At 44.0% G+C, this 27,233-nt stretch overlaps 1 protein-coding gene across 9 annotated transcripts in view; it reads right to left on the reverse strand.

The window, feature by feature from the left end:
* The window catches only part of LOC139558578 (A-kinase anchor protein 9-like), a 139,444-nt gene that overhangs the window by 34,748 nt on the left and 77,463 nt on the right, over positions 1–27,233 (reverse strand). For 8 of the 9 annotated variants that reach the window (XM_071373793.1, XM_071373795.1, XM_071373791.1 and 5 more), the window contains 3 exons: positions 16,494–16,624; positions 15,892–16,082; positions 11,782–12,020 (listed from right to left, as the gene is read on the reverse strand). In XM_071373793.1, coding sequence (XP_071229894.1) covers positions 11,782–12,020; positions 15,892–16,082; positions 16,494–16,624 — 561 coding nt within the window. The remainder of the gene's footprint in view (positions 1–11,781; positions 12,021–15,891; positions 16,083–16,493; positions 16,625–27,233) is intronic. The other variant, XM_071373789.1, reaches the window with a different exon arrangement.

Raw genomic sequence — 27,233 nt, forward strand, 5'->3', positions numbered from 1 at the left:
TGAGGTGGTGAATAATTCTGAGTTAGAAGTTCCGATACACAAAGCCTTGAAACAAGTTTGTCCACAGTGTGGCTCAGTTGGTAAAAAAGCGTGGCACTAGCAACACCAGGGTAGTGGGTTCGATTCCTACTGTGATCACATATACAAGAAATGTATGCACTCAGTGCACTGAAAGTTGCTTTGGATAAAATCATCTTCTCAATGGAACATGTCATATTATTAAATATATCCCATGAATGAATGGGCATCTCTTCTGTCATTTAGGACATAACCTCTCATTATGGACAATATGCTAAGCCTTGTGACAGTCAGTATAATGTCATATTTATGATCACCAGTAATGGTTTCCAGTTAGTGTCCTAAGTGAAAGTAAAACAATTAGGACCAATCAATCAAAGCTGTAGCCCACTTCAGGATAATGGATGATTTCACTTAGCACATAAGATACACAGAGTGAAACAGTGGGTTCACAATAGAGGTTGGCTGATTAATTAGGGCCGATTTCAAGTTTTCATAACAATCGGTTTTGGACACAACCGATTTGGCCGATTTTGCATATAATCGATGCGGTGCGTATTCGCGAAAAAGGACTGTTGTTGCTCCAATGTTTACCTAACCATAAACATCAATGCCTTTCTTAAAATCAATACACAAGTATATATTTTTTAAACCTGCATATTTAGTTAATATTGCCTGCTAACATGACTCGTTGCGAACTGTGTGAAGACTATTTCTTCCTAAAAAGACAGCCAACTTCGCCAAACGGGAGATGATTTAACAAAAACGCATTTGCGAAAAAAAGCACAATCGTTGCACGACTGTACCTAACCATAAACATCAATGCATTTCTTAAAATCAATACACAGAAATATATATTTTTTAAACCTGCATATTTAGCTAAAAGAAATCCAGGTCAGCAGGCAATATTAACAAGGTGAAATTGTGTCACTTCTCTTGTGTTCATTGCACGCAGAGTCAGTGTATATGCAACAGTTTGGGCCGCCGAACTTGCCTGAATTTTACGTAATTATGACATAACATTGAAGGTTGTGCAATGTAACAGGAATATTTAGACTTAGGGATGCCACCCGTTAGATAAAATACGGAACGGTTCCGTATTTCACTGAAAGAATAAACGTCTTGTTTTCGAAATGATAGTTTCCGGAATCGACCATATTAATGACCTAAGGCTTGTATTTCTGTGTGTTATTATGTTATAATTAAGTCTATGATTTGATAGAGCAGTCTGACTGAGCGGTGGTAGGCAGCAGCAGGCTCGTAAGCATTCATTCAAACAGCACTTTCGTGCGTTTGCCAGCAGCTCTTCGCTGTGCTTCAAGCATTGAGCTGCTTATGACTTCAAGCCTATCAACTCCCGAGATTAGGCTGGTGTAACCGATGTGAAATGGCTAGCTAGTTAGCGGGGTGCGCGCTAATAGCGTTTCAAACGTCACTCGCTCTGAGACTTGGAGTGGTTGTTCCCCTTGCTCTGCATGGGTAACGCTGCTTCGAGGGTGGCTGTTGTCGATGTGTTCCTGGTTCGAGCCCAGGTAGGGGCGAGGAGAGGGACGGAAGCCATACTGTTACATTGGCAATACTAAAGTGCCTATATGAACATCCAATAGTCAAAGGTATATGAAATACAAATCGTATAGAGAAATAGTCCTATAATTCCTATAACAACTACAACCTAAAACTTCTTACCTGGGAATATTGAAGACTCATGTTAAAAGGAACCACCAGCTTTCATATGTTCTCATGTTCTGAGCAAGGAACTTAAACGTTAGCTTTTTTACATGGCACATATATTGCACTTTTACTTTCTTCTCGAACACTTTGTTTTTGCATTATTTAAACCAAATTGAACATGTTTCATTATTTATTTGAGGCTAAATAGATTTTATTGATGTATTATATTAAGTTAAAATAAATGTTCATTCAGTATTGTTGTAATTGTCATCATTATTGGTCCTCCAATAATCGGTATCGGCGTTGAAAAATCATAATCGGTCGACCTCTAGTTCACAACACACATGGCCTGTGTCGTTATGCTTAAAGGAGTATCCCCAAAACAACTACAGGGCAATGTACAGAGGTGTGGAGATGGTTAGCCGTATACAGTTCAGCGGTAAGTCTTGAGTTGTCCAGTGGCACATCATAAGTGTAAATATTCTTACTCGCTTCAAATACTAACATACTGAACCTGCATAGCTACAACTAGGCCTATTGCCTTTTCATTGTGGGATAATTGTACACATGCGGTCATTTTCTATAAAGTTATGTTGCTGAAAATGCATGCCATATAAGTATTCTTATTAAAATGAGTAAACCTACGCAACAGTTTGACATTGATCAAGGAACCAACATAACATGTATGACATGCCATTTCAATCTTAACTCTTTAACTTCGGACACAGATGAGACACGTTTAGTAGACATTGCCCTGTGACGCATTCACAAAAGCCTTCTTTCCTGGCTGAATTATCATGGAATTGCTATTGTGCAATAAACCCCCGACTTATTAGCACCACAACTCACATGCAGTTGGTTTTACAGGGCGAGACTCCCACAGCAGCAAAGGTCATACTGCAACATTATGACAACCAGGATGTAGTCACGCGACCGTGCTACGCTGAAATCTTGGAGTAATTTGCTCACCTGCTCAGATGAAAGCAGAGTAGGGAGATCTAGGACTGTATACGATACTCTCACTGTGTTTTACACTGCACAAGTTGCCCAGTCAAAACTATAGCTGCCAAGCAAGTTAGCTGGATAATGTATACGTGAGACTCCCTATATAGCAGGGGTATGTAAGTCATGAACTGTATAAAATAATGGACAAAACTGCGGTTTAGAGCATCAAGTCAGCCAAATGAAAGACACTTTCATTCAGATAAATAAGATAACTGTCCAGATGGAGTCAGATTTACTCACTATACAGTTCCATATAGGTTACATGGCAGGCCAGCAGCTGAATGGTAACTTACTGTATAGGGCGGTGTGGGGAGGGAGATCTTAGAGATCACCTTAAGGAGGTGACCATTGGTCCTGTGGTTGACGTGTGATATTTGAGTCTGTACCACCACCGCGTTTTTCTCATTGAGGACGCTGGAGAGGGGGAAAGGCCGGGGCAGGGGCACACGAGATTCCACCTCGTACACATCCTGATCTTCCCCTTCCACCCACATGGCCTGGTGGCTCGAATTCCAGTATGAGCGGTAGGAATCCATGGTGGTAGACAATTTAACAGCTTTCAATGACCTACTAGTTTATCATTTTAGTGCTTTCCATCCTCTTCCCTACAAACGTTCATGGGTTATATAAAGTCTCCGGTGTTCCTTTCAGCATCTACAATGCACCTGCTACCTTGGATGGAGTCTTCAGCGGAGGCCCAAGAGGGAACAGCAGCGGAGAGCAGACAAGTCCCGATGACGTAGCCGGGTTCTAGGCAACAGTCTCTACGGAGCTGCCAAGCACAGAGCCTTGGGTAAACACACGAGTCGCAGTTCAGACTCAGATCCACGGGCATGGCGTACCACAGTGAAGAGACAACAAAAAAGGTCCCAGGTAAATACTGAGAACTAGGTAAACCCTCGAAACAACAAAACAAAGTTTCAAGTCAGAAAATAAGAGATACCGGTAGTGCTTCTCCTCGTGTAGGGGAAAAGTAATCCTTCCTGGGGGAGAAAGTTTGAAGTCACATCTTGCACATGTGAATCCTGAGAGCAACTGGGGGGGATAAAATAAAGAGAAACCTAGCTTTAAGATCCTGTGCACCTCTCTCTGTCAGACTTTTCTCTCTGTCTATTTTGCTCACTCTTTCAGAGCACAGCGTGACCCTGCCTCTCAACAGTACTCACTCCCACTCCCTCGCTCTCCCTCTCTCTCCCTATGGAAGCTCATTAACAATTCCATGCCGCCACAGCAACGCAGCACCGATCCGCAGGGAAGGGTAGCCTCCCGGTCCCCCCTTAACTGCTTTACACAATGGGCAGCCAACCAAGGGTGAACTCTGAAGCCGCCAGTGGGGCTCTCGCTGCACTTCTTTCTCTTCTGTCAATCTCTCTCCCTCTCATTCTTGATCTATCCCTGTAGCCTCTAACTTCTTTCTGTTGTTTGTCACCAGTTTTCTAGCTAATTCTAGCTCCATGTTCCTCACTCTTGCCCTCTCCCTGTCTCTACTAATATCCCAGCCTGACTTTCACTGTGTATCTCTGTCTCTTGAAACAGACACAAAAGAGGTTGCGGTCTAAACTGTTCTCCAAGAGTGTTTTGCAGCAGGCAGGCAGTCTCTCTCTCTCTTTCACTTCCTGGATCCATAGCATGGGCAGGGTATTGTTCAGTGAAAAGGGGGAGGGAATAGTCAGCGTGGTTTCAACCCCCCGGGCTAGTTGGGCAGGTACAGCTTTGCAAATAGACATTTTCCCTCTCCCTCACACCCTCATACACACACAGCCTTTTTGCAGGAGCTTGTCAAACCAGATTTATATTCCACGTCAGTGCAGATGAACTGACTTAGGCATTGTCTCCTTTGATCTTGTGAGCAAGTGAACTGTAAAACAGTAATGGACCTACACAATCAACACGTCGTGTCGCTCTCAATGATCTATAATAGGAGGATTAGTGAGCAACACCTACTCCAGCAAATTATTTCCAAAGCCAGCCAACAGGACACTTAACATTCCAGAGAAACTCATTACATCAAGCCTTATTCACACAACCTGGCCCTCCAGACAGGAAACAACGATCCACAATCATTAATGATCATTCACTCACAAGGAACCAATGCAGATCTAATCAATTCATTCTGGAAGGAATAACATTAAAGGGATAGTTAGGAATTGTCCCCAGAGTCATATGAACACATGGATACAATTTGTTATGCATCTGTGTCCAGTATGAAGGAAGTTAGAGGTAGTTTCGCGAGCCAATGCTAACTAGCATGCTAGCTGTTCCCATAGATGTCCAGTCATTGCTCTAACGCAAGTTAGCAATTGCGATAACGCTAGTTGGTAACCTCCATCAAACTGAAAGCAGAGACATAGAAATGGTATCCACAAGTTCATCTGACTCTGGGGAAGTAGATAAAGGACCTCTGGCAAAATCCCGAACTATCCCTTTAAATGAACCATTCGGTCTTGTGAAGGTGGAGATCTTGATTGATTTCTGAGCTTGCCTTCCCACCACTAGGCAGTTACAGTGCCTTCAGAAAGTATTCATACCCCTTGACAAAAGGACTTTCACGTTCTTGTTCTGAAGTCAATCCAGTGTTTATTTGGCTGTATGCTTGGGGTCATTGTCCTGTTGGAACGTAAAATCTTTGTCCCAGTCTAAGGTCGTTTGTACTCTAAAGCAGGTTGTCATCAAGGATTTTCCTGTATGTTGCTCCATTCATTGTTTCCTCTATCCTTACCAGTCTCCCATATACCTCACCAGAACACCATCTTTTGCCTTATGATCTCAGTCTTACACATTCCCTTGTGCAAATTCTATGCGTGCTGTCATGTGCCTTTTTCTCAGGAGTGTCTTCAGTCTGACCACTCTCCCATAAAGCCCAGATTGGTGAAGTGCTGTGGAGACTGTTGTCCTTCTGGCAGGTTTTCCCATCTCAGCCAAGGAACTCTGTAGTTCTGGCAGAGTGCTCATTGGGTTCTTGGTCACCTCCCTGACCAAGGTCCTTCTTGCTCAGTTGCTCAGTTTGGTCCGACAGCCAGCTCTACCCACAGTCTGGGTAGTTCCATATTTTTTCAATGATGGAGACTACTGTGCTCTTGGAATCTTTCAACACTCTAGAAATGCCAGTTCCACTGTGTTTTTTCATTGTTCCCCTCTAATCATTGACTGATTTAAACTTGGGATAGCAGGTGGGTGCAATTAATTATCAGGTAGAACAAAAAAACAGCATGCTCTGAACCTCATTGGGTAAGATTTGAATACCCCTGGTATAGTTTTAACTGTGGGACCTATTATAGACAGGTGATTCTAAATCATGTCCAAACAATTGAATATGACATAACACATATGGAATCATGTAGTAACCGAAAGTGTTAAGCAGAGTTCATTAGGAGTTGCCAGCCTCAGAAATCGGCAATTAACTGCACCTCAGATTGCAGCCTAAATAAATGCTTCACAGAGTTCAAGTAACAGACACATCAACACCAACTGTTCAGAGGAAACTGCGTGAATCAGGCCTTCATTGTCGAATTGCTGCAAAGAAACCACTACTAAAGGACACCAACAATAAGAAGAGACTTGCTTGGACCAAGAAACACGAGCAATGGACATTAGACCAATGGAAATCTGTCCTTTGGTCTGATGAATCCAAATGTGAAATTTTTGGTTCCAACCGCCGTGTCTTTGTGAGAAGCAGAGTAGGTGAACGGATGATCTCAGCATGTGTTGTTCCCACTGTGAAGCATGGAGGTGGTGGTGTGATTTATTTAGAATTCAATGCACACTTAACCAGCAAAGCTACCACAGCATTCTGCAGCGATACACCATTCCATCTGGTTTGCGCTTAGTGGGACTATCATTTGTTTTTCAACAGGACAACGACCCAAAACACACCTCCAGGCTGTGTAAGAGCTATTTCACCAAGGCGGCGAGTGATGGAGTGCTGCATTAGATGACCTGGCCTCCAATCACCCGACCTCAACCCAATTGAGATTGTTTGGGATGAGTTGGACTGCAGAGTGAAGGAAGCAGCCAACAAGTGCTCAGCATATGTGGGAACTCCTTCAAGACTGTTGGAAAAGCATTCCAGGTGACTGCTTCATGAAGAAGATTGAGAGAATGCCAATAGTGTGAAAAGCTGTCATCAGGGCAAAGGGTGGCTACTTTGAAGAATCTCATATAGAAAATATTATATATGGTTGGTTACTACATGATTCCATATGTGTTATTTCATAGTTTTGATGTCTTCACTATTATTCTACAATGTAGAAAATAGTAAAAATAAAGAAAAACCCTAAACTTCTGACTGGTACTGTATGTAAATTAGATATTTATACATTTCATTTTTTATTTTTTTTCACTTGTCATTATATATATTCTGTGTAGATAGGTGAAAAAATATCAATTTTGAAATCAGGCTGTAACGCAACAAAATGTGGAATAAGTCAAGGGGTATGAATACTTCCTGAAGGCACTGTATCTCCATTTTGAAATGACACTTAGTATTTGACATGTATTCACATAATCCTTGGTCAACATTCCATACATAAAATATATTTTTTATTGATTTAAGGTTGAAACTTTAAACTCGCCGACTGGTTCAGAGTACACAAACTGCTGACTTTATTGGGCTGTCCGGGTAGGGAGCTAGAGATTTTACATTTATCACACACGGACACACGCTCACACAGTCTATCTGTGTAACATCAAGCTAAAGTTACAGGTGGCTTGTTTGGTCTTTAAACACCTGATATCAGCTCTCTTACAGGTGTATTGGAATATGCTTATATCATACAACATGATTCAAGAGAAGTTCCCACACAAAGTTGAGCCTTTCTCCAGCACAACATTATTTCAATGTTAAACCAATGTTGATGTTTAAGGATCAACACAACCATCATTAACTCAGTGATTTCTGTAGCGTTGATACTACATGAATTATTGTCCTCAACTACTACACTGTGAGTTATAGGACAAACGGAAAAGAAGATGTAGTATGATGCAGAAACTGTACCACATTTGAATGATGTATAAAGTATCTCTCGGTTGGCAGAGGACACATGCACAGTGCACGGGCAGTAGTAGCCTGAGGGGGAGGAGTCATCGGAGTTCAACTGGATTAGAATAGGCTAAGGGGGAGGAAGGGAGACAAAGCTCTATGCAAATCGGCCAGTATCTACAGGCAACCGCTGGGAATGAGACAGCCCTATTGTGTGGTGAATGAATTCTAGCTACGGCTATCTCCTTGCAAAGAGGATTCTGCAGTCTCATCTCTAAAGGGACTGGGTGTGACCAGACTCAAATACCACAGGGGGTTATGACTGTGCAAAAAGCATTGTGTATTGTCAGTGATTGGCTATTTACACATTTGACAATAACTGCATGCATGTCATGTATTTCACAAAGAGTGCATTAATGTAGTTGTAGCTTCCTAGAACTTAACAGCCACAGCTAACTTGAATTAAGTAACAATATGGGAATATTAACAAGATAATGTTTAGGTAACAAAGCCATTCATTACCAACAGTTGTACAGCTCTGGTATTTTGCTCACACACAGTACCAGGAACAGTGTATTTACCGTATGTAGCCTACCGCCAGGGCAGTGATACCAGTATAGCAATACTATTTTCATGCCAAAAATGAAAACACGAGGCAGACCCAACTCTTTGGTCCTTTAAAAACCTGCTGTATGTAAAATATTGTGTGCTATAGCTTGGAAAACAAATGTGACTCTGGATGACAACATGATGTTTGTTTCCAACATTAGGGCTGTTTTCCTAAAGAAGTTAAATTTGCTTCGTGTTTTGTTTCCTTGCCGCGATACTAATGAGAATAGCAAAACTGATATCGTCCCGGCCCTACCTAGCGTTAGATACAGTGAGTATTGGGACAATTCATTTTTTGTTGTTGTATGTGGACACCTGCTCGTCAAACATCTCAAAACAAAATCATGGGCATTAATATAGAGTTTGTCCCCCCTTTGCAGATATAACAGCCTCCACTCTTCTGGGAAGACTTTCCACTAGATGTTGGAACATTGCTGCAGGGACTTTCTTCCATTCAACCACAAGAGTATTAGTGAGGTTGGGCACTGATGTTGAGCATTTAGGCCTGGCTTCGCAGTCAGCGTTCCAATTCATCCCAAAGGCGTTCGATAAGGGTTGAAGTCAGGGCTCTGTGCAAGCCAGTCAAGTTCTTCCAAACCGATCGACAAACCATTTCTGTATGGACCTCACTTTGTGCACAGGGGCATTGTCGTGCTGAAACAAAGTTTGAAGCACAGAATTGTCTAGAATGTAGAATGTATGCTGTAGCGTTAAGATTCCCCTTCACTGGAACTAAGGGGCCTAGTCCAAACCATGAACAGCAGCCTCAGAACATTATTCCTTCTACACCAAACTTTACAGTTGGCAATACGCATTGGGGCAGGTAGCGTTGTCCTGGCATCCTCCAAACCCAGATTCGTCCGTCGGACTGAATCATGGTGAAGCGTGATTCATCACTCCAGAGAACGCGTTTCCACTGCTCCAATGGAGGAGAGCTTTACATCACCTCAGCCGACGCTTGGCATTGCGCATGGTGATCTTAGGCTTGTGTGCGGCTGCGCGGCCATGGAAACTCATTTCATGAAGCTCCTGACGAACAGTTATTGTGCTGATGTTGCTTCCAGAGGCAGTTTGGAACTAGGTAGTGAGTATTGACTTTTATGCGCTACGTGCTTCTGGACTCAGTGGTACCATTCTGTGAGCGTGTGTGGCTTACCACTTCGCGGCTGAGCCATTGTTGCTCCTAGATGTTTCCACTTCACAATAACAGAACTTACAATTGACCGGGGAAGCTCTAGCAGGGCAGAAATTTAACAGACTGACTTGTTGGAAAGGTGGCATTCTATGACGGTGCCATGTTGAAAGTCATTGACCTCTTTAGTAAGGCAATTCTACAGCCAATGTTTGTCTATGGAGATTGCATGGCTGGGTGCTCGATTTTATACACCTCCCAGCAACGGGTGTGGCTGAAATAGCAGAATCCACAAATTTTAAGGGGTTTCCACATAACGTGCATTCGGAAAGTATTCAGACCCCTTAACTTTTCCCATATTTTGTTACGTTAGAGCCTTATATTTTCTCCCCCTCATGAATCAATTCAATTGATTGGACATGATTTGGAAAGGCACACACCTGTCTATATGAGGTCCCACAGTTGACAGTGTATGTCAGATCAAAAACCAAGCCATGAGGTCGAAGGAATTGTCCATAGAGCTCCAACACAGGATTGTGTCGAGGCACAGATGTGTGTAAGAGTACCAAAATAATGTCTGCAGCATTGAAGGTCCCCAAGAACACAGGGGCCTCCATCCTTAAATGGAAGAAGTTTGGAACCACCAAGACTCTTTCTAGAGCTGGCCGCACAGCCAAACTGAGCAATCAGGGGAGAAAGACCTTGGTCATGGAGGTGACCAAGAACTTGATGGTCCCTCTGACAGAGCTACAGAGTTCCTATGTGGAGATGGGAGAACCTTCCAGAAGGACAATCATCTCTGCAGCACTCCACCAATCAAGCCTATATGGTAGAGTGGAGAGATGGAAGTCACATGACAGCCCGCTTGGAGTTTGCCAAAAGACACCTAAAGACTTTCAGACCATGAGAAACAAGATTCTCTGGTCTGATGAAACCAAGATTGAACTCTTTGGCCTGAATACCAAGCTTCACGTCTGGAGGAAACCTGGCACCATCCCTACGGTGAAGCATGGTGGCGGCAGCATCATGCTGTGGGGATGTTTTTCAGTGGCAGGGAGACTAGTCAGGATCAAGGGAAAGATGAACGGAGCAAAGTACAGAGAGATCCATGATGAAAACCTGCTCCAGTGCTCTCAGGACCTCAGACTGGGGTGAAGGTTCACCTAACAACAGGACAACGACCATAAGCACACTGCCAAGACAACGCAGGAGTGGCTTCGGAACAAGTCTCTGAATGTCCTTGAGTAGCCCAGCCAGATCCTGGACATGAACACGATCGAACATCTCTGGAGAGACCTCAAAATAGCTGTGCAGCAACGCTCCCCATCCAACCTGACAGAGCTTGAGAGGATTTGCAGAGAAGAATGGGAGAAACTCCCCAAATACAGGTGTGTCAAGCTTGTAGTGTCATACCCAAGAAGACTCAAGGCTGTAATCGCTGCCAAAGGTGCTTCAACAAAGTACTGAGTAAAGGGTCTGAATACTTATGTAAATGCAATATTTCCAGGTTTTAAAAAATATATATAAATTAGCAAAAATGTGTGTGTAAATTGATGAGGGGGGAAAAAATAATTTAATCCATTTTAGAATAAGGTTGTAACGTAACAAAATGTGTAAAAGGTCAAGGGGTCTGAATACTTTCCGAATGCACTCTACATTATAGTATATTTATGCCTCCAACTTTCTCACTCATCATTATTCACGAATCATTTAAGATAATCCGTAATCATGGTAGCATCCATGTTAATGTAGAAACATATTCTATTCTTATTTACAATAAAAGTGACTCCAGAATTACACTATGGATTATTTACCATTAATTTCTATTGGGTAGAAAATAATCTGAAACATAACCAAAACAAACAACAAATGCATCCTACAAATTTGTAGTCACAAGCTTGATGTAGTTATTGCGTGTTATGAATATGGGACCAAATACTAAACTTTTTTTACTACTTTAATACACAAGTGAACTTGTCCCAAAACTTTTGGTCCCCTAAAATGGGAGACTATGTACAAAAAGTGCTGTAATTTCTAAACAGTTCACCCGATATGGATTAAAATACCCACAAATTAAAGCTGACAGTCTGCACTTTAAAGTCATTGTATCCTTTCAAATCCAAAGTGCTGGAGTACAGAGCCAAAATAATAAAATATGCGTCACTGTTCCAATACTTTTGGAGTTCACTGTATGTCAGAGTGCATTTAGATTTCTCCACATTGATTTAATCAAAAACGGCCTTTTAAATGACTGTCAATTTGTACAAGACAGCAAAAAATGCTTTTGGCACTTTGATTCACAGGAAAATGTATAGTTAAACAAAACACATTTTCTGTGTGGTCCACAATTTATTATGCTGTGATGTACCTGATTGGTCGTCTCAGTAATGGCCACCAGCAGTTTCTCCACGGCAGCCTGGAGGCGGGAGCTAATATTCATGAGGTACTCCTCGTTCTCCAGCTGAAGCTCCGGCAACAGGCTGTGACTGTCTGTCATCATCTGCTGGGACATCTCCAGGCCCTCGTCCGTCTCCGTCTCGCCCGACCACACGCTCACGTCGTCCACCCCAGGCTCGCTTCCCTGGCAACTCTCAGTCGCCGACGCATCTGGGCATAAACGACCAAAATGGAGGGCAAGGTTAATTGTCAGGAGAAAACACTTCATTGGAAACAAGTGTTCATTGTCACCAATATCAACCAGTCATTAATTTTATTTTTATCCAAAGAATACATTTTTGGCCAAAGCATTTATGAACATATTATAATATAAGGGATAGTATCTCAGATGTTAATCAGACACAAGGCTTCCGAAGACTGGAGTTGCCCATCCCTTCCTTAGTCTAGTAGACTGAGCACTGTCCTTGTGCCAATATCACATTCATACTGCTACATAATGTACAAGTATAATCCATGAAAACAGAGGTTACAGACTCTATCCTAGCTGACTGGTAGTGCCACCCTAGACACGACCACACACAGAACTAAACAGCAAATAACGGACATGGTGCTACTGAATGATCCACAATTGCCTCTATATTCTAAGGAGGGACACAAGTCATCTCTTACTCCCTCTCTCTTCTCAGTGCATTGGTCCACACTTTTCTAGCAAGAGAATGCAGGGGGAAAGATTACGGCTCACATTATTATTAGGTGGTGGATCACAGTTGGCATCTTCCATCATGACTGCTAACAACATTTGAATGAAAATACACATGCCATATGTGTGGTTGATACAAGTGTATGAGATGATCATGAATAGGGAATCCTGGTTGTCATGTACTTTGTGACAACAAGATCAGAATAAAAAAAATCTTAGAATCTTTAAAAGGAGTCAGTACTATTGTGCACATTGATAATTATTTTGTTCACCCAAACATCAAGTTCACGTGACAGTCAAATTAACCCTGTCAACAGCTATAATTCATTGATAAAATACCAGACTGTATGAAAAGTTGTAAAAAAGTAAAGCGGTTGGTTAAATAGCTAGTTCTCTGAACTGTAAAATCTAACCACAATAATTCACCTAGTTTTGCACTAATGCATAGGTGTCTGTGTGTTTGTTTTATGTGTATATGTGCACTCTACAGTATCTGTGTGTACACACGTATGCGTGTTTCGTGTGTGTCGAGAGGGCATGCAGATGTTTACTTGACTTTGCAGCTTAAAGGGATACTGCGAGGTTCTGGCATTGAAGGCCTTGTTCTACTTACCCAGAGTCAGATGAACTTGTGGATACCATTTTTATGTGTCTGCGTGCAGTATGAAGGAAGTTAGAGTTAACATCACAAGCCAATGCTAACTAGCGTTAGCACAATGACTGGAAGTCTACAGGTACGGTAGCATTGCTACTGTACCTGTAGACTTCATCATTTCACTTAAATGCCAGAATCTGGCAGTATCCTCTTAAGCCTGTAGACACAGAAGGGAGAGACATATGGCTACGCTTGGCAGGGTGTTGTGTCTTAAACACACCTGTCACATTTGGCGACTCCACCTTTGGGCCACATACCAACATATGAGAGATGAGAATATACTGTAGACACTAAGGAGTATAATGGCATAATGATTATTGTCTGATAGTTAGGGAGTGGTTGGGGAATGGATGGACCGTAAAATTGCAGGTTCAAATCCAGGGTAGGGTATACTGGAGGTTGTGCCCTTGAACAAGTGCACCTGACCTCAATTGCTTCATTCAGCTATCTAGTCATGTGATTCTATGATGTGTGAAATAAAGGTTATGAGCAAGTATTATCTGGAGGGAATTACACACTCAGTATACCAAACATAAGAACACCTTCCTAATACTGAGTTGCACCTCCCCCCTTTTGCCCTCAGAACAGCCTCAATTCGTCGGGGTATGGACTCTACAAGATGTCGAAAGCGTTCCACAGGGATGCTCTCTCATGTTGACTCCAATGCTTCCCACAGTTGTGTCTAGTTGGCTGGATGTCCTTTGGGTGGCGGACCATACTTGATATACACGGGAAACAGTTGAGCGTCAAAAAACCCAGCAGCGTTGCAGTTGGCAACACAAACACTATCCATGTCTCAATTGTCTCAAGGCTTAAAAATCCTTCTTTAACCTGTCTCCTCCCCTTCATCTACACTGATTGAAATGGATTTAACAAGTGACATCAATACGGGATCACCTGGATTCATCTGATCAGTCTATTAAATGGAAAGAACTGTTCTTAATGTTTTGTATACCCAGTGTACATTCTGTTAATACCAAGTAGTCGTATGGGGCAGTGACCAGGAAAAACTCTGAGCTCTACAATAAGAGTCTGGTTAAAGGTGTTACCGAAGGACTGCCATGTCACCTTCAGAGTTGGATTCATTCCTATGATTCATCAGTTACAGCATGTGATTCTGAAACGATGCCTACTAGTGACAGGTCTGTCAGTCTGGCTGGACTGCTTTTCCTCTGGCAGCTGTGGGAACTTGATTTTTAACATTGTTAGGTGCAGGGCAAAAAAAATGCCATGAATTCTATAGTCCCTGGGGAATCAAGTGTATTTCTCTCTCAGTCTGCATAATGAAACAGATTTTTGTGCACTAAGCAGCCATTGGCTGTAATGATGAAAATATACAAACGTGATCATTTTTCATGTTTTGGTCAGCCTGACGAAGGTTGTATGATGAAAATATTTAAACAATAAAGTGAAATTTGCATTGATATTACATGTATGAATTTCCCCTGTATCCTAGCAGCCTTGTTTGGGTCAATTCCATTCAATTCAGGAAGTATACTAACATTTCAATTCCAATTCTCTTCTACGATTTTCAATGAGGAATATTTTGAATTGGAGTTTGGTTCACTTGTTGAATTGACTGGAGTTGAAATGGAATTGACCCCAACCCTGTAATGCAGTTGACTTCCACACAAACTGCATATTGGCAAAATTGATGATACTGTATACACCAAGTGCACAAAACATTAGGAACGCCTTCCTAATATTGAGTTGCAACCCCTTGTGCCCTCAGAAAAGCCTCAATTTGTTAGGGTTTGCACTCTACAAGGTGTCGAAAGCGTTCCATAGGGATGCTGGCCCATGATGAAGCCAATGTTTCACACAGTTATCAAGCTGGTGAACATTCTTGATACACACTGGAAACTGTTGAGCATGAAAAACCCAGCAGCGTTGCAGTTGTTGACACACTCAAACCAGTGCGCCTACCATACCCCATTCAAAGGCACTTAAATCTTTTGTCTTGCCCATTCACCCCCTGAATGGCACACATACACAATCCATGTCTCAATTGTCTCAAGGCTTAAAAATCCTTCTTTAACCTGTCTCCTCCCCTTCATCTATACTGATTGAAGTGGATATAACAAATTACATCAATAAAGGATCATAGCTCTTACCTGGATTCACCTGGTCAGTCTATGTCATGGAAAGAACAGATGTTCCTAATGTTTTATACGCTCAGTGTACATCCACAATTAATTCAATGTGATGCGTAGCAACTCCTTTATATATTTTAACCTGACTTCCCTTACTCTGATGCCATAGAGAAAGGTAGAAGGTAACCAGTCAGTCAGGACCTCTTTAGATTTTCAAACCAGTATTGCCACTGGCAGGCCCTGTTAACAGCCAATTAAAATTCATACAAAATTAAATCTGACATTTTCCATGGCAATAATTATTCTCTCTCCCCATCTTTCCTTCCGGTCCTGTGTATATTTCTGTCACACAGCGAGCCCTCAACCCTTGCACCTCTTCTGGTTTTGTCTGGATCTATTTAATAAAATCTAAATCATCTTGATGGAGAGGGATAGAGCTCTTCCAAGACTTCGATCCCTAGCCCTAGCTACTAATCATGGCCTTCAGTTAAGTGTAATCAGATGTGTTGGTTAGAAATGTAAATTAATTGTGACACCAGTAAGGCCCGGAGGAGCCATAATGCTCACCCCATTTTACTTCTCAAAACATGCACAGGAGGTAGGGGTTGATTTGGAATTGGCTGCTCAACTAACCTCCCGCAGCCCCTGTGGCAGGCCTGAAGGGCTCGCCAGCAGCTCTCTGCCAGGTGCGTTTCTGTGAGGAGGACGGGGGTACAAGCAGCCCCTCCACGTGGCGTCCAATGGTCTCCTCAGCGGCCGCTGTGGTCTTGAGCACATCACTCAGCACCTGGCGGAGGCTCTCGTTGGCCTTACGCAGCAGATTCCTGAGGAAAGAAGAGAAGAAAAGTTGGTGGGACAAAAGATTATGGTCTTTCATTCACTTGAAACAAATGTTTTGGATACGGGTGAGGTTGGCAAGATGCATATCGCACAAGTGCTTTGGTTGTGGTCCTTTGTCATAGTCACTACATAAATCTGTTTTTGAATTAACTTTTTTGTTGTTGTTGTAATATTGTTCTTTAAGAGCTCCTGTTGAATTAACCCACTTATATAAAAGTATTACATTGTCATATTCAGTATAGAACACAGCTTATACTTACACATTTTAGGATAGGTCGGGTCCAATAAAATTTGCAGAGGTAAAATCATGACGTGCACTGGAGTTAAATACATTTTCTACAATATAAATGAATTGAAACATTTCTTGAAACATTTCTCTCGTTCTATAGTCATACCTCTCAGTGATGACCTGATGATCTGGACAGGAAGAGCCATCCCCTCCAACTTGTGACGAAACCATTCCACTCACTGCCATCTTCCTCCTGACCTCTTCATCTTCCTCTCCTTCTTCCTCATCTCCGCTCTTCTTCAGCAGACGGACCGGCAGGAGGGAGAAGAACGACAACAGCCCTGTCATCACCCGTTTACAGACAAGCACACACTTCCACACTGTGTTGACGATCCCTGGAAACATGAGATAGTGACAGCCAGGCAAGCTAAAGGCATGACCATTATAAGGATGGTGGATTCAAATCAGATGAGAGTCCCAGTGCGCCCCAGTACAGACACACTCACAAACACATTAACTTCCATGGAAGCGAGGGAAACACTAGTATCTGTGCTGTTATGGCAACAAGTGCACCTGAGACAATGGGCTGATGCAGGAAGTAGAGTGGCTCCCTCTCTTGGTGAGAGAACAGAAATGCTGCTAATTCAGATAGATAATCGAGAGATGTGGTCATTTAGGAATGGACGTTTACATTGTGTATACTGGTTGAGGCTGTTGAGGTTTCTGCCACAATCTTTTTACCTTTGAGCAATTTGACATTTAAATGAAATTAAAAACTGTTATAGAGTAGGTACTCTTCATGTCATAATAAGTTAGGCTATAATGCAAAGAGCACATAGTCCCAACTGAACATCAGTAAATGCAGTCAATAGATTAAAAGGATTGAATGTATTGCGGGTATAACATTAATAACTAAAACACATCAAGGGGCCAAAAAGGTTGAGTGACCGCCATCATGGATGTTCCAGGGGCTGATTGTATAAACATAGCCTGAAGACATTTCAATTCACACTACTGAGTGAGTCTCCATTCATCAAACACTGCATAACATAATGGATTCCGAACACAATTCATTTCCATTCACACCCGAGGGGCAAGTCTCCATTCATCATCACTGAAAAACTGCATTATTATAATGGGTTCTGAACAACTCTGATGTCTTTACAGGCTGAGGTGGAAAGTAGTAGAGGTGCAACTGAACTGTAAAATAAAAATATGATTTTTTCTTTCTGTGAGCCTCTGCTTTTCATTTGCAATTTTGCCCTTTCCTTCTTTCCACTTTGTTTTCTCTCGTTCTCTCCATCGGAGGAATAACCCATCTGCAATCAATAAGCAAGTAGCTATAATTTATTCTATGATCAAAATGATAACATTCACAACAACTTAGAATCGGTGTTCGCCGCTTCATATTTTCTTTGAATCAAAACGTTAGAACATTTGTGATGTAGTGGCTTAAACATTAGCTGGTAGCATAGCTCACCCCTAGTATCAGTTTGTCAAGTAAGTGGTGAACTTATTTATACATGAAATCTCTTCAATGCACAAAAAAATGCTCACACACACTCAAAGGGAGAAAGTTGCCTGAATGCTATCAAACTCCAGCTATGAACAAACCAAATAACACGATCATGGAAATTTCAGTTAAATAACTTCTTTGCCAAGTTGTCCTCAACATTACAGGATTAGTCTTGAGTGGGTGTGAGGAGGACTCTCGTCACATCACGAACATCGAACCCGGCATCCAATGTCATCATGCAGGTAATGACTAATCATGCAATAAATGTTTTGAGAAAAGCCAGCCGTAGCAAGGGGGTCTGTTTGTGTGTGTGTGTGTGTGTGTGTGTGTGTGTGTGTGTGTGTGTTGCACACCATGAGTGTGGTCAGGACTTCCCACAATCACCTTTCAAAATACATAAATATTTGGTTCTGAATCAATATCTCAAGGATGTAAAACACAGGGCTTGAATGACAGCTCAAGTACTCAGGTACTCACATCATACCACGATGGTGCTTCAATTCCCTCCCACACATCACTTATGAGGACATGGAAAAATTCTAACAGGGAAAGTAGGCAAGCATTGTTACATTGAGGCTTGCTAGACCCTTTAGCAATGCCAAAAATCAAAACGAAAAGTTACTATGGCATGTACTTTTTTGGCGTGGCGTTAGTTGATGTCTATCATTTACTTTAGGTGCCATTGCTAGCAAACAGGCTATGGTCTTCCTACTGAAACTAAACACCCTGTGGGTGTAGCCAATATGGCGGCTGAGTGAAGCGTCTTTGGTTAGACAGCACATCCTCTTTGACTAGAAACACTTTGGACATGATGTAAAAGGCTATGGCTTAGGCAAAAAAATAACATTGATAGAAAGGGCTAGAAGGAGAACAACTAGAGTAAGAACATTGCTGTCCTTGAAAACGTCCCTGGAGGGTTTGTACAAAGCAAACCATGTGAGGTATAATAATATCCCTCAGGTGATCAAGTGATTTAACCCACTAAGTGCTTCTCAATATGGAGAGCAATGGGTTAGAAGAGACAATACTTGGCAGGTGGATGAAAATCGTTGTCAAACTCCTCAATTAACACATAACTACATTCAGCTTCTACTGAGGGTGGTTGCATTTGGTCTTTTAGATTGCATGTTTTGTAGAGTTTAAGACCTATTCAAAGTACCAGTGACTCCCTCAATACGGAAGTGGTCAGATGACGCGGATGCTACGATACAGGACTGTTTTGCTAGCACAGACTGGAATATGTTCCGGGATTCATCCAATGGCATTGAGGAATATACCACCTCAGTCATCGGCTTCATCGACGACGTCCCCACAGTGACCGTACGTACATATCCCAACCAGAAGCTCAAGGCTAGAGCTGCTGCTTTCAAGGAGCGGGACACTAATCCGGACGCTTAAAATAAATCTCGCTACGCCTTCAGACGAACCATCAAACAGGCAAAGCGTGAACACAGGATTAAGATTTAATCCTACTACACCGGCTCTGACGCTCGTCGGATGTGGAAGGGTTTGAAAACTATTACGGACTATAAAGGGAAACCCAGCCGAGAGCTGCCCAGTGACGTGAGCCTACCAGACGAGCTAAATGCCTTTTATACTCGCTTCGACGCAAGCAACACTAAAGCATGCATGAGACCACCAGTTGTTCCAGACGACTGTGTGATAACGCTCTCGGTAGCCGATGTGAGCAAGGCCTTTAAACAGGTCAACATTCACAAAGCCGCGGGGCCAGACGGATTACCAGGACGTGTACTCAAAGCACGCGCGGGACAACTGGCAAGTGTCTTCACTAACATTTTCAACCTCTCCCTGTCTCGAGTCTATAATACCAACATGTTTCAAGCAGACCACCATAGTCCCTGTGCCCAAGGAAGAGAAGGTAACCTGCCTAAATGATTACCGCCCCATAGCACTCATGTTGGTAGCCATGAAGTGCTTTGAAAGGCTGGTCATGGCTCACAACAGCATCATCCCGGATACCCTAGACCCACTCCAATTCGCATACCGCCCCAACAGATCCACAGATGACGCAATATCAAATCGCACTCCACATGGCCCTTTCCCACCTGGACAAAAGGAACACCTGTGAGAATGCTGTTCATTGACTACAGCTCAGCGTTCAACACCATAGTGCCCACAAAGTCCTCACAAAGCTAAGGACCATGGGACTAAACACTTCCCTCTGCAACTGGATCCTGGACTTCCTGACGGGCCGTCCCCAGGTGGTATGGGTAGGCAACAACACATCTGCCACGCTGATCATCAACACTGGGGACCCTCAGGGATGTGTGCTTAGTCCCCTTCTGTACTCCCTGTTCACCCACGACTGCGTGGCAAAACACGACTCCAATACCATCATTAAGTTTGCTGATGACGGGGGGCGCTGGTGAGCAGCAACATGTGAAGATGCGTTTTCTTGGTGCTCCGATCCAGGGCCAACAATTTACTATTAATACTTGACCAACACCGTGTTAATTTTGTCACTTTTAATTTGGAATCGAACCCAATTCACTAATCGGTCTTTTTTTCCTGAAATGTTTTGCCTTTTAATCGTAAAAACTTGAGACAACAACGGCTACGGGCCACAAAGGAGCAGGCCTCTGCTGAAGCCTCGGGCTCACCTGACACGGACTCTGATTTCGCCGACCTAGCCATGGTAATGGCGGCTATCATTACATCTCAACAGACTGTGCTGGCTAAGGTGGAGTTATTATCCACAGACCTATCCGCACAAATAGCTATTATTGCCACCGAGGTCAACATAAAGATTGACTCCGTTAACGAAGACTTGGCGAGACATGACACCCGTCTGAATAGCCTGGAAGATGGTTCAAATGTTTACTCCGACAAAGTGGTGACACTGGAAGAGCAAGTCAACCGGCTATCAACAGATGTCACAGTTCTGGGTGACTTTAACCTCCCCACGTCTACCTTTGACTCATTCCTCTCTGCCTCCTTCTTTCCACTCCTCTCCTCTTTTGACCTCACCCTCTCACCTTCCCCCCCTACTCACAAGGCAGGCAATAAGCTTGACCTCATCTTTACTAGATGCTGTTCTTCCACTAATCTCATTGCAACTCCCCTCCAAGTCTCCGACCACTACCTTGTATCCTTTTCCCTCTCGCTCTCATCCAACACTTCCCACACTGCCCCTACTCGGATGGTATCGCGCCGTCCCAACCTTCGCTCTCTCTCCCCCGCTACTCTCTCCTCTTCCATCCTATCATCTCTTCCCTCTGCTCAAACCTTCTCCAACCTATCTCCTGATTCTGCCTCCTCAACCCTCCTCTCCTCCCTTTCTGCATCCTTTGACTCTCTATGTCCCCTATCCTCCAGGCCGGCTCGGTCCTCCCCTCCTGCTCCGTGGCTCGACGACTCACTGCGAGCTCACAGAACAGGGCTCCGGGCAGCCGAGCGGAAATGGAGGAAAACTCGCCTCCCTGCGGACCTGGCATCCTTTCACTCTCTCCTCTCTACATTCTCCTCTTCTGTCTCTGCTGCTAAAGCCACTTTCTACCACTCTAAATTCCAAGCATCTGCCTCTAACCCTAGGAAGCTCTTTGCCACCTTCTCCTCCCTCCTGAATCCTCCTCCCCCCTCCTCCCTCTCTGCGGATGACTTCGTCAACCATTTTGAAAAGAAGGTCGACGACATCCGATCCTCGTTTGCTAAGTCAAACGACACCGCTGGTTCTGCTCACACTGCCCTACCCTGTGCGTTGACCTCTTTCTCCCCTCTCTCTCCAGATGAAATCTCGCGTCTTGTGACGGCCGGCCGCCCAACAACCTGCCCGCTTGACCCTATCCCCTCCTCTCTTCTCCAGACCATTTCCGGAGACCTTCTCCCTTACCTCACCTCGCTCATCAACTCATCCTTGACCGCTGGCTACGTCCCTTCCGTCTTCAAGAGAGCGAGAGTTGCACCCCTTCTGAAAAAACCTACACTCGATCCCTCCGATGTCAACAACTACAGACCAGTATCCCTTCTTTCTTTTCTCTCCAAAACTCTTGAACGTGCCGTCCTTGGCCAGCTCTCCTGCTATCTCTCTCAGAATGACCTTCTTGATCCAAATCAGTCAGGTTTCAAGACTAGTCATTCAACCGAGACTGCTCTTCTCTGTGTCACGGAGGCGCTCCGCACTGCTAAAGCTAACTCTCTCTCCTCTGCTCTCATCCTTCTAGACCTATCGGCTGCCTTTGATACTGTGAACCATCAGATCCTCCTCTCCACCCTCTCCGAGCTGGGCACCTCCGGCGCGGCCCACGCTTGGATTGCGTCCTACCTGACAGGTCGCTCCTACCAGGTGGCGTGGCGAGAATCTGTCTCCGCACCACGTGCTCTCACCACTGGTGTCCCCCAGGGCTCTGTTCTAGGCCCTCTCCTATTCTCGCTATACACCAAGTCACTTGGCTCTGTCATATCCTCACATGGTCTCTCCTATCATTGCTATGCAGACGACACACAATTAATCTTCTCCTTTCCCCCCTCTGATAACCAGGTGGCGAATCTCATCTCTGCATGTCTGGCAGACATATCAGTGTGGATGACGGATCACCACCTCAAGCTGAACCTCGGCAAGACGGAGCTGCTCTTCCTCCCGGGGAAGGACTGCCTGTTCCATGATCTCGCCATCACGGTTGACAACTCCATTGTGTCCTCCTCCCAGAGTGCTAAGAACCTTGGCGTGATCCTGGACAACACCCTGTCGTTCTCAACTCACATCAAGGCGGTGACCCGTTCCTGTAGGTTCATGCTCTACAACATTCGCCGAGTACGACCCTGCCTCACACAGGAAGCGGCGCAGGTCCTAATCCAGGCACTTGTCATCTCCCGTCTGGATTACTGCAACTCGCTGTTGGCTGGGCTCCCTGCCTGTGCTATTAAACCCCTACAACTCATCCAGAACGCCGCAGCCCGTCTGGTGTTCAACCTTCCCAAGTTCTCTCACGTCACCCTGCTCCTCCGCTCTCTCCACTGGCTTCCAGTTGAAGCTCGCATCCGCTACAAGACCATGGTGCTTGCCTACGGAGCTGTGAGGGGAACGGCACCTCCGTACCTTCAGGCTCTGATCAGGCCCTACACCCAAACAAGGGCACTGCGTTCATCCACCTCTGGCCTGCTCGCCTCCCTACCTCTGAGGAAGTACAGTTCCCGCTCAGCCCAGTCAAAACTGTTCGCTGCTCTGGCACCCCAATGGTGGAACAAACTCCCTCACGACGCCAGGTCAGCGGAGTCAATCACCATCTTCCGGAGACACCTGAAACCCCACCTCTTTCAGGAATACCTAGGATAGGATAAAGTAATTTTATTTTTATTTTATTTATTTAACCTTTATTTAACCAGGTAGGCAAATTGAGAACACGTTCTCATTTACAATTGCGACCTGGCCAAGATAAAGCAAAGCAGTTCGACACATACAACAACACATAGTTACACATGGAGTAAAACAAACATATAGTCAATAATACAGTGAAAAAAAATAAATAAGTCTATATACAATGTGAGCAAGTGAGGTGAGATAAGGGAGGTGAAGGCAAACAAATATATGTATAAATAAATAAAAATATAAAAGGCCATGGAGGCGAAGTGAGTACAACACAGCAAGTAAAATAAAAACTAAAAATAAAATAAATAAAAAATAAATAAAAAATAAATAAAAATAAAACAATGGAATGGTTGGTTTGCAGTGGAAGAAAGTGCAAAGTAGAGACAGAAATAATGGGGTGCAAAGGAGCAAAATAAATTAATAAATAAATACAGTAGGTAAAGAGGTAGTTGTTTGGGCTAAATTGTAGATGGGTTATGTACAGGTGCAGTAATCTATGAGCTGCTCTGACAGCTGGTGCTTAAAGCTAGTGAGGGAGATAGGTGTTTCCAGTTTCAGAGATTTTTGTAGTTCGTTCCAGTCATTGGCAGCAGAGAACTGGAAGGAGAGGCGTCCAAAGGAAGAATTGGTTTTGGGGGTGACTAGAGAGATGTACCTGCTGGAGCGCGTGCTACAGGTAGGTGCTGCTATGGTGACCAGCGAGCTGAGATAAGGGGGGACTTTACCTAGCAGGGTCTTGTAGATGACCTGGAACCAGTGGGTTTGGCGACGAGTATGAAGCGAGGGCCAGCCAACGAGAGTGTACAGGTCGCAGTGGTGGGTAGTATATGGGGCTTTGGTGACAAAACGGATGGCACTGTGATAGACTGCATCCAATTTATTGAGTAGGGTTTTGGAGGCTATTTTGTAAATGACATCACCGAAGTCGAGGATTGGTAGGATGGTCAGTTTTACAAGGGTATGTTTGGCAGCATGAGTAAAGGATGCTTTGTTGCGGAATAGGAAGCCAATTCTAGATTTGACTTTGGATTGGAGATGTTTGATGTGAGTCTGGAAGGAGAGTTTACAGTCTAACCAGACACCTAGGTATTTGTAGGTGTTCACATATTCTAAGTCAGAGCCGTCCAAAGTAGTGATGTTGGACAGGCGGGCAGGAGCAGGCAGTGATCGGTTGAAGAGCATGCATTTGGTTTTACTTGTATTTAAGAGCAGTTGGAGGCCACGGAAGGAGAGTTGTATGGCATTGAAGCTCGCCTGGAGGGTTGTTAACACAGTGTCAAAAGAAGGGCCAGAAGTATACAGAATAGTGTCGTCTGCGTAGAGGTGGATCAGAGAATCACCAGCAGCAAGAGCGACATCATTGATGTAAACAGAGAAGAGAGTCGGTCCAAGAATTGAACCCTGTGGCACCCCCATAGAGACTGCCAGAGGCCCGGACAACAGACCCTCCGATTTGACACACTGAACTCGATCAGAGAAGTAGTTGGTGAACCAGGCGAGGCAATCATTAGAGAAACCAAGGCTGTCGAGTCTGCCAATGAGGATGTGGTGATTGACAGAGTCAAAGGCCTTGGCCAGGTCAATGAATACGGCTGCACAGTATTGTTTCCTATCGATGGCGGTTACGATATCGTTTATGACCTTGAGCGTGGCTGAGGTGCACCCATGACCAGCTCTGAAACCAGATTGCATTGCGGAGAAGGTGTGGTGGGATTCGAAATGGTCGGTAATCTGTTTGTTGACTTGGCTTTCGAAGACCTTAGAAAGGCAGGGTAGGATAGATATAGGTCTGTAGCAGTTAGGGTCAAGGGTGTCCCCCCCTTTGAAGAGGGGGATAACCGCAGCTGCTTTCCAATCTTTGGGGATCTCAGACGACACGAAAGAGAGGTTGAAGAGGCTAGTAATAGGGGTGGCAACAATTTCAGCAGATAGTTTTAGAAAGAAAGGGTCCAGATTATCTAGCCCGGCTGATTTGTAAGGGTCCAGATTTTGCAGCTCATTTAGAACATCAGCTGACTGTATTTGGGAGAAAGAGAAATGGGGAAGGCTTGGGCGAGTAGCAGAGGGGAGGGCAGTGCTGTTGTCCGGGGTAGGGGTAGCCAGGTGGAAGGCATGGCCAGCCGTAGAAAAATGCTTATTGAAATTCTCAATTATAGTGGATTTGTCGGTGGTGACAGTGTTTCCTATCTTCAGAGCGGTTGGAAGCTGGGAGGAGGTGTTCTTATTCTCCATGGACTTTACGGTGTCCCAGAACTTTTTTGAATTTGTGTTGCAGGAAGCAAATTTCTGCTTGAAAAAGCTAGCCTTGGCTGTTCTAACTGCCTGTGTATATTGGTTTCTGGCTTCCCTGAAAAGTTGCATATCACGGGGGCTGTTCGATGCTAATGCAGAACGCCATAGGATGTTTTTCTGTTGGTTAAGGGCAGTCAGGTCAGGAGAGAACCAAGGGCTATATCTGTTCCTGGTTCTAAATTTCTTGAATGGGGCATGCTTATTCAAGATGGTGAGGAAGGCATTTAAAAAAAATGACCAGGCATCCTCTACTGACGGGATGAGATCAATATCCTTCCAGGATACCCCGGCCAGGTCGATTAGAAAGGCCTGCTCGCTGAAGTGTTTCAGGGAGCGTTTGACAGTGATGAGTGGAGGTCGTTTGACCGCTGACCCATTACGGATGCAGGCAATGAGGCAGTGATCGCTGAGATCTTGGTTGAAAACAGCAGAGGTGTATTTGGAGGGCAAGTTTGTTAGGATGATATCTATGAGGGTACCCGTGTTTACGGAATTGGGGTGGTACCTGGTAGGTTCATTTATAATTTGTGTGAGATTGAGGGCATCAAGCTTAGATTGTAGGGTGGCTGGGGTGTTGAGCATGTTCAAATTTAGGTCGCCTAGCAGCACGAGCTCTGAAGATAGATGGGGGGCAATCAGTTCACATATAGTGTCCAGAGCACAGCTGGGGGCAGAGGGTGGTCTATAGCAGGCGGCAACGGTGAGAGACTTGTTTTTAGAGAGGTGGATTTTTAAAAGTAGAAGTTCAAATTGTTTGGGAACAGACCTGGATAGTATAACAGAACTCTGCAGGCAGTCTTTGCAGTAGATTGCAACACCGCCCCCTTTGGCCGTTCTATCTTGTCTGAAAATCTTGTAATTGGGGATGAAAATGTCTGAATTTTTGGTGGTCTTTCTAAGCCAGGATTCAGACACGGCTAAAACATCCGGGTTGGCAGAGTGTGCTAAAGCAGTGAACAAAACAAACTTAGGGAGGAGGCTTCTAATGTTAACATGCATGAAGCCAAGGCTATTACGGTTACAGAAGTCATCAAAAGAGAGCGCCTGGGGAATAGGAGTGGAGCCAGGTACTGCAGGGCCTGGATTCACCTCTACATCACCAGAGGAACAGAGGAGGAGTAGGATAAGGGTACGGCTAAAAGCTATGAGAATTGGTCGCCTAGAGCTACTAGAGCAGAGAGTAAAAGGAGGTTTCTGGGGGCGATAAAATAGTTTAAAGGAATAATGTACAGACAAAGGTATGGTAGAATGTGAATACAGTGGAGGTAAACCTAGGTATTGAGTGATGATGAGAGAGATATTGTCTCTAGAAACATCATTGAAACCAGGTGATGTCATCGCATATGTGGGTGGTGGAACTGAGAGGTTGGATATGGTATAGAGAGCAGGGCTAGAATCTCTACAGTGAAATAAGCCAATAAACACTAACCAGAACAGCAATGGACAAGGCATATTTACATTAAGGAGAGGCATGCTAATCGAGTGATCAATAAGGGTCCAGTGAGTAGAGGTTGGTTGGGGTCGTGGCGATCCAGACAGCTGGCCGGGTATATGGCTATCGGTAGCAGCATAGGATGGAGGTCTGTTTGTAGATACCTCGTGCGTTTCCGTCGGTAGGTTAGTGGGGTTCCGTGTAGTGGGGTTCCGTGTGGTAGAGGGGATCAATCCAAATTGGCAAAATAGATATAGTGACCCAAGGAAAAAATAAAATAAATAAATAATAATAATAATAATAGTTGTCCAATATACTTGTTCAAATAGCAGCCGATAAG

This window comes from Salvelinus alpinus, chromosome 29, assembly GCF_045679555.1.
Source record: "Salvelinus alpinus chromosome 29, SLU_Salpinus.1, whole genome shotgun sequence".
Classification (NCBI taxonomy): domain Eukaryota; kingdom Metazoa; phylum Chordata; class Actinopteri; order Salmoniformes; family Salmonidae; genus Salvelinus; species Salvelinus alpinus.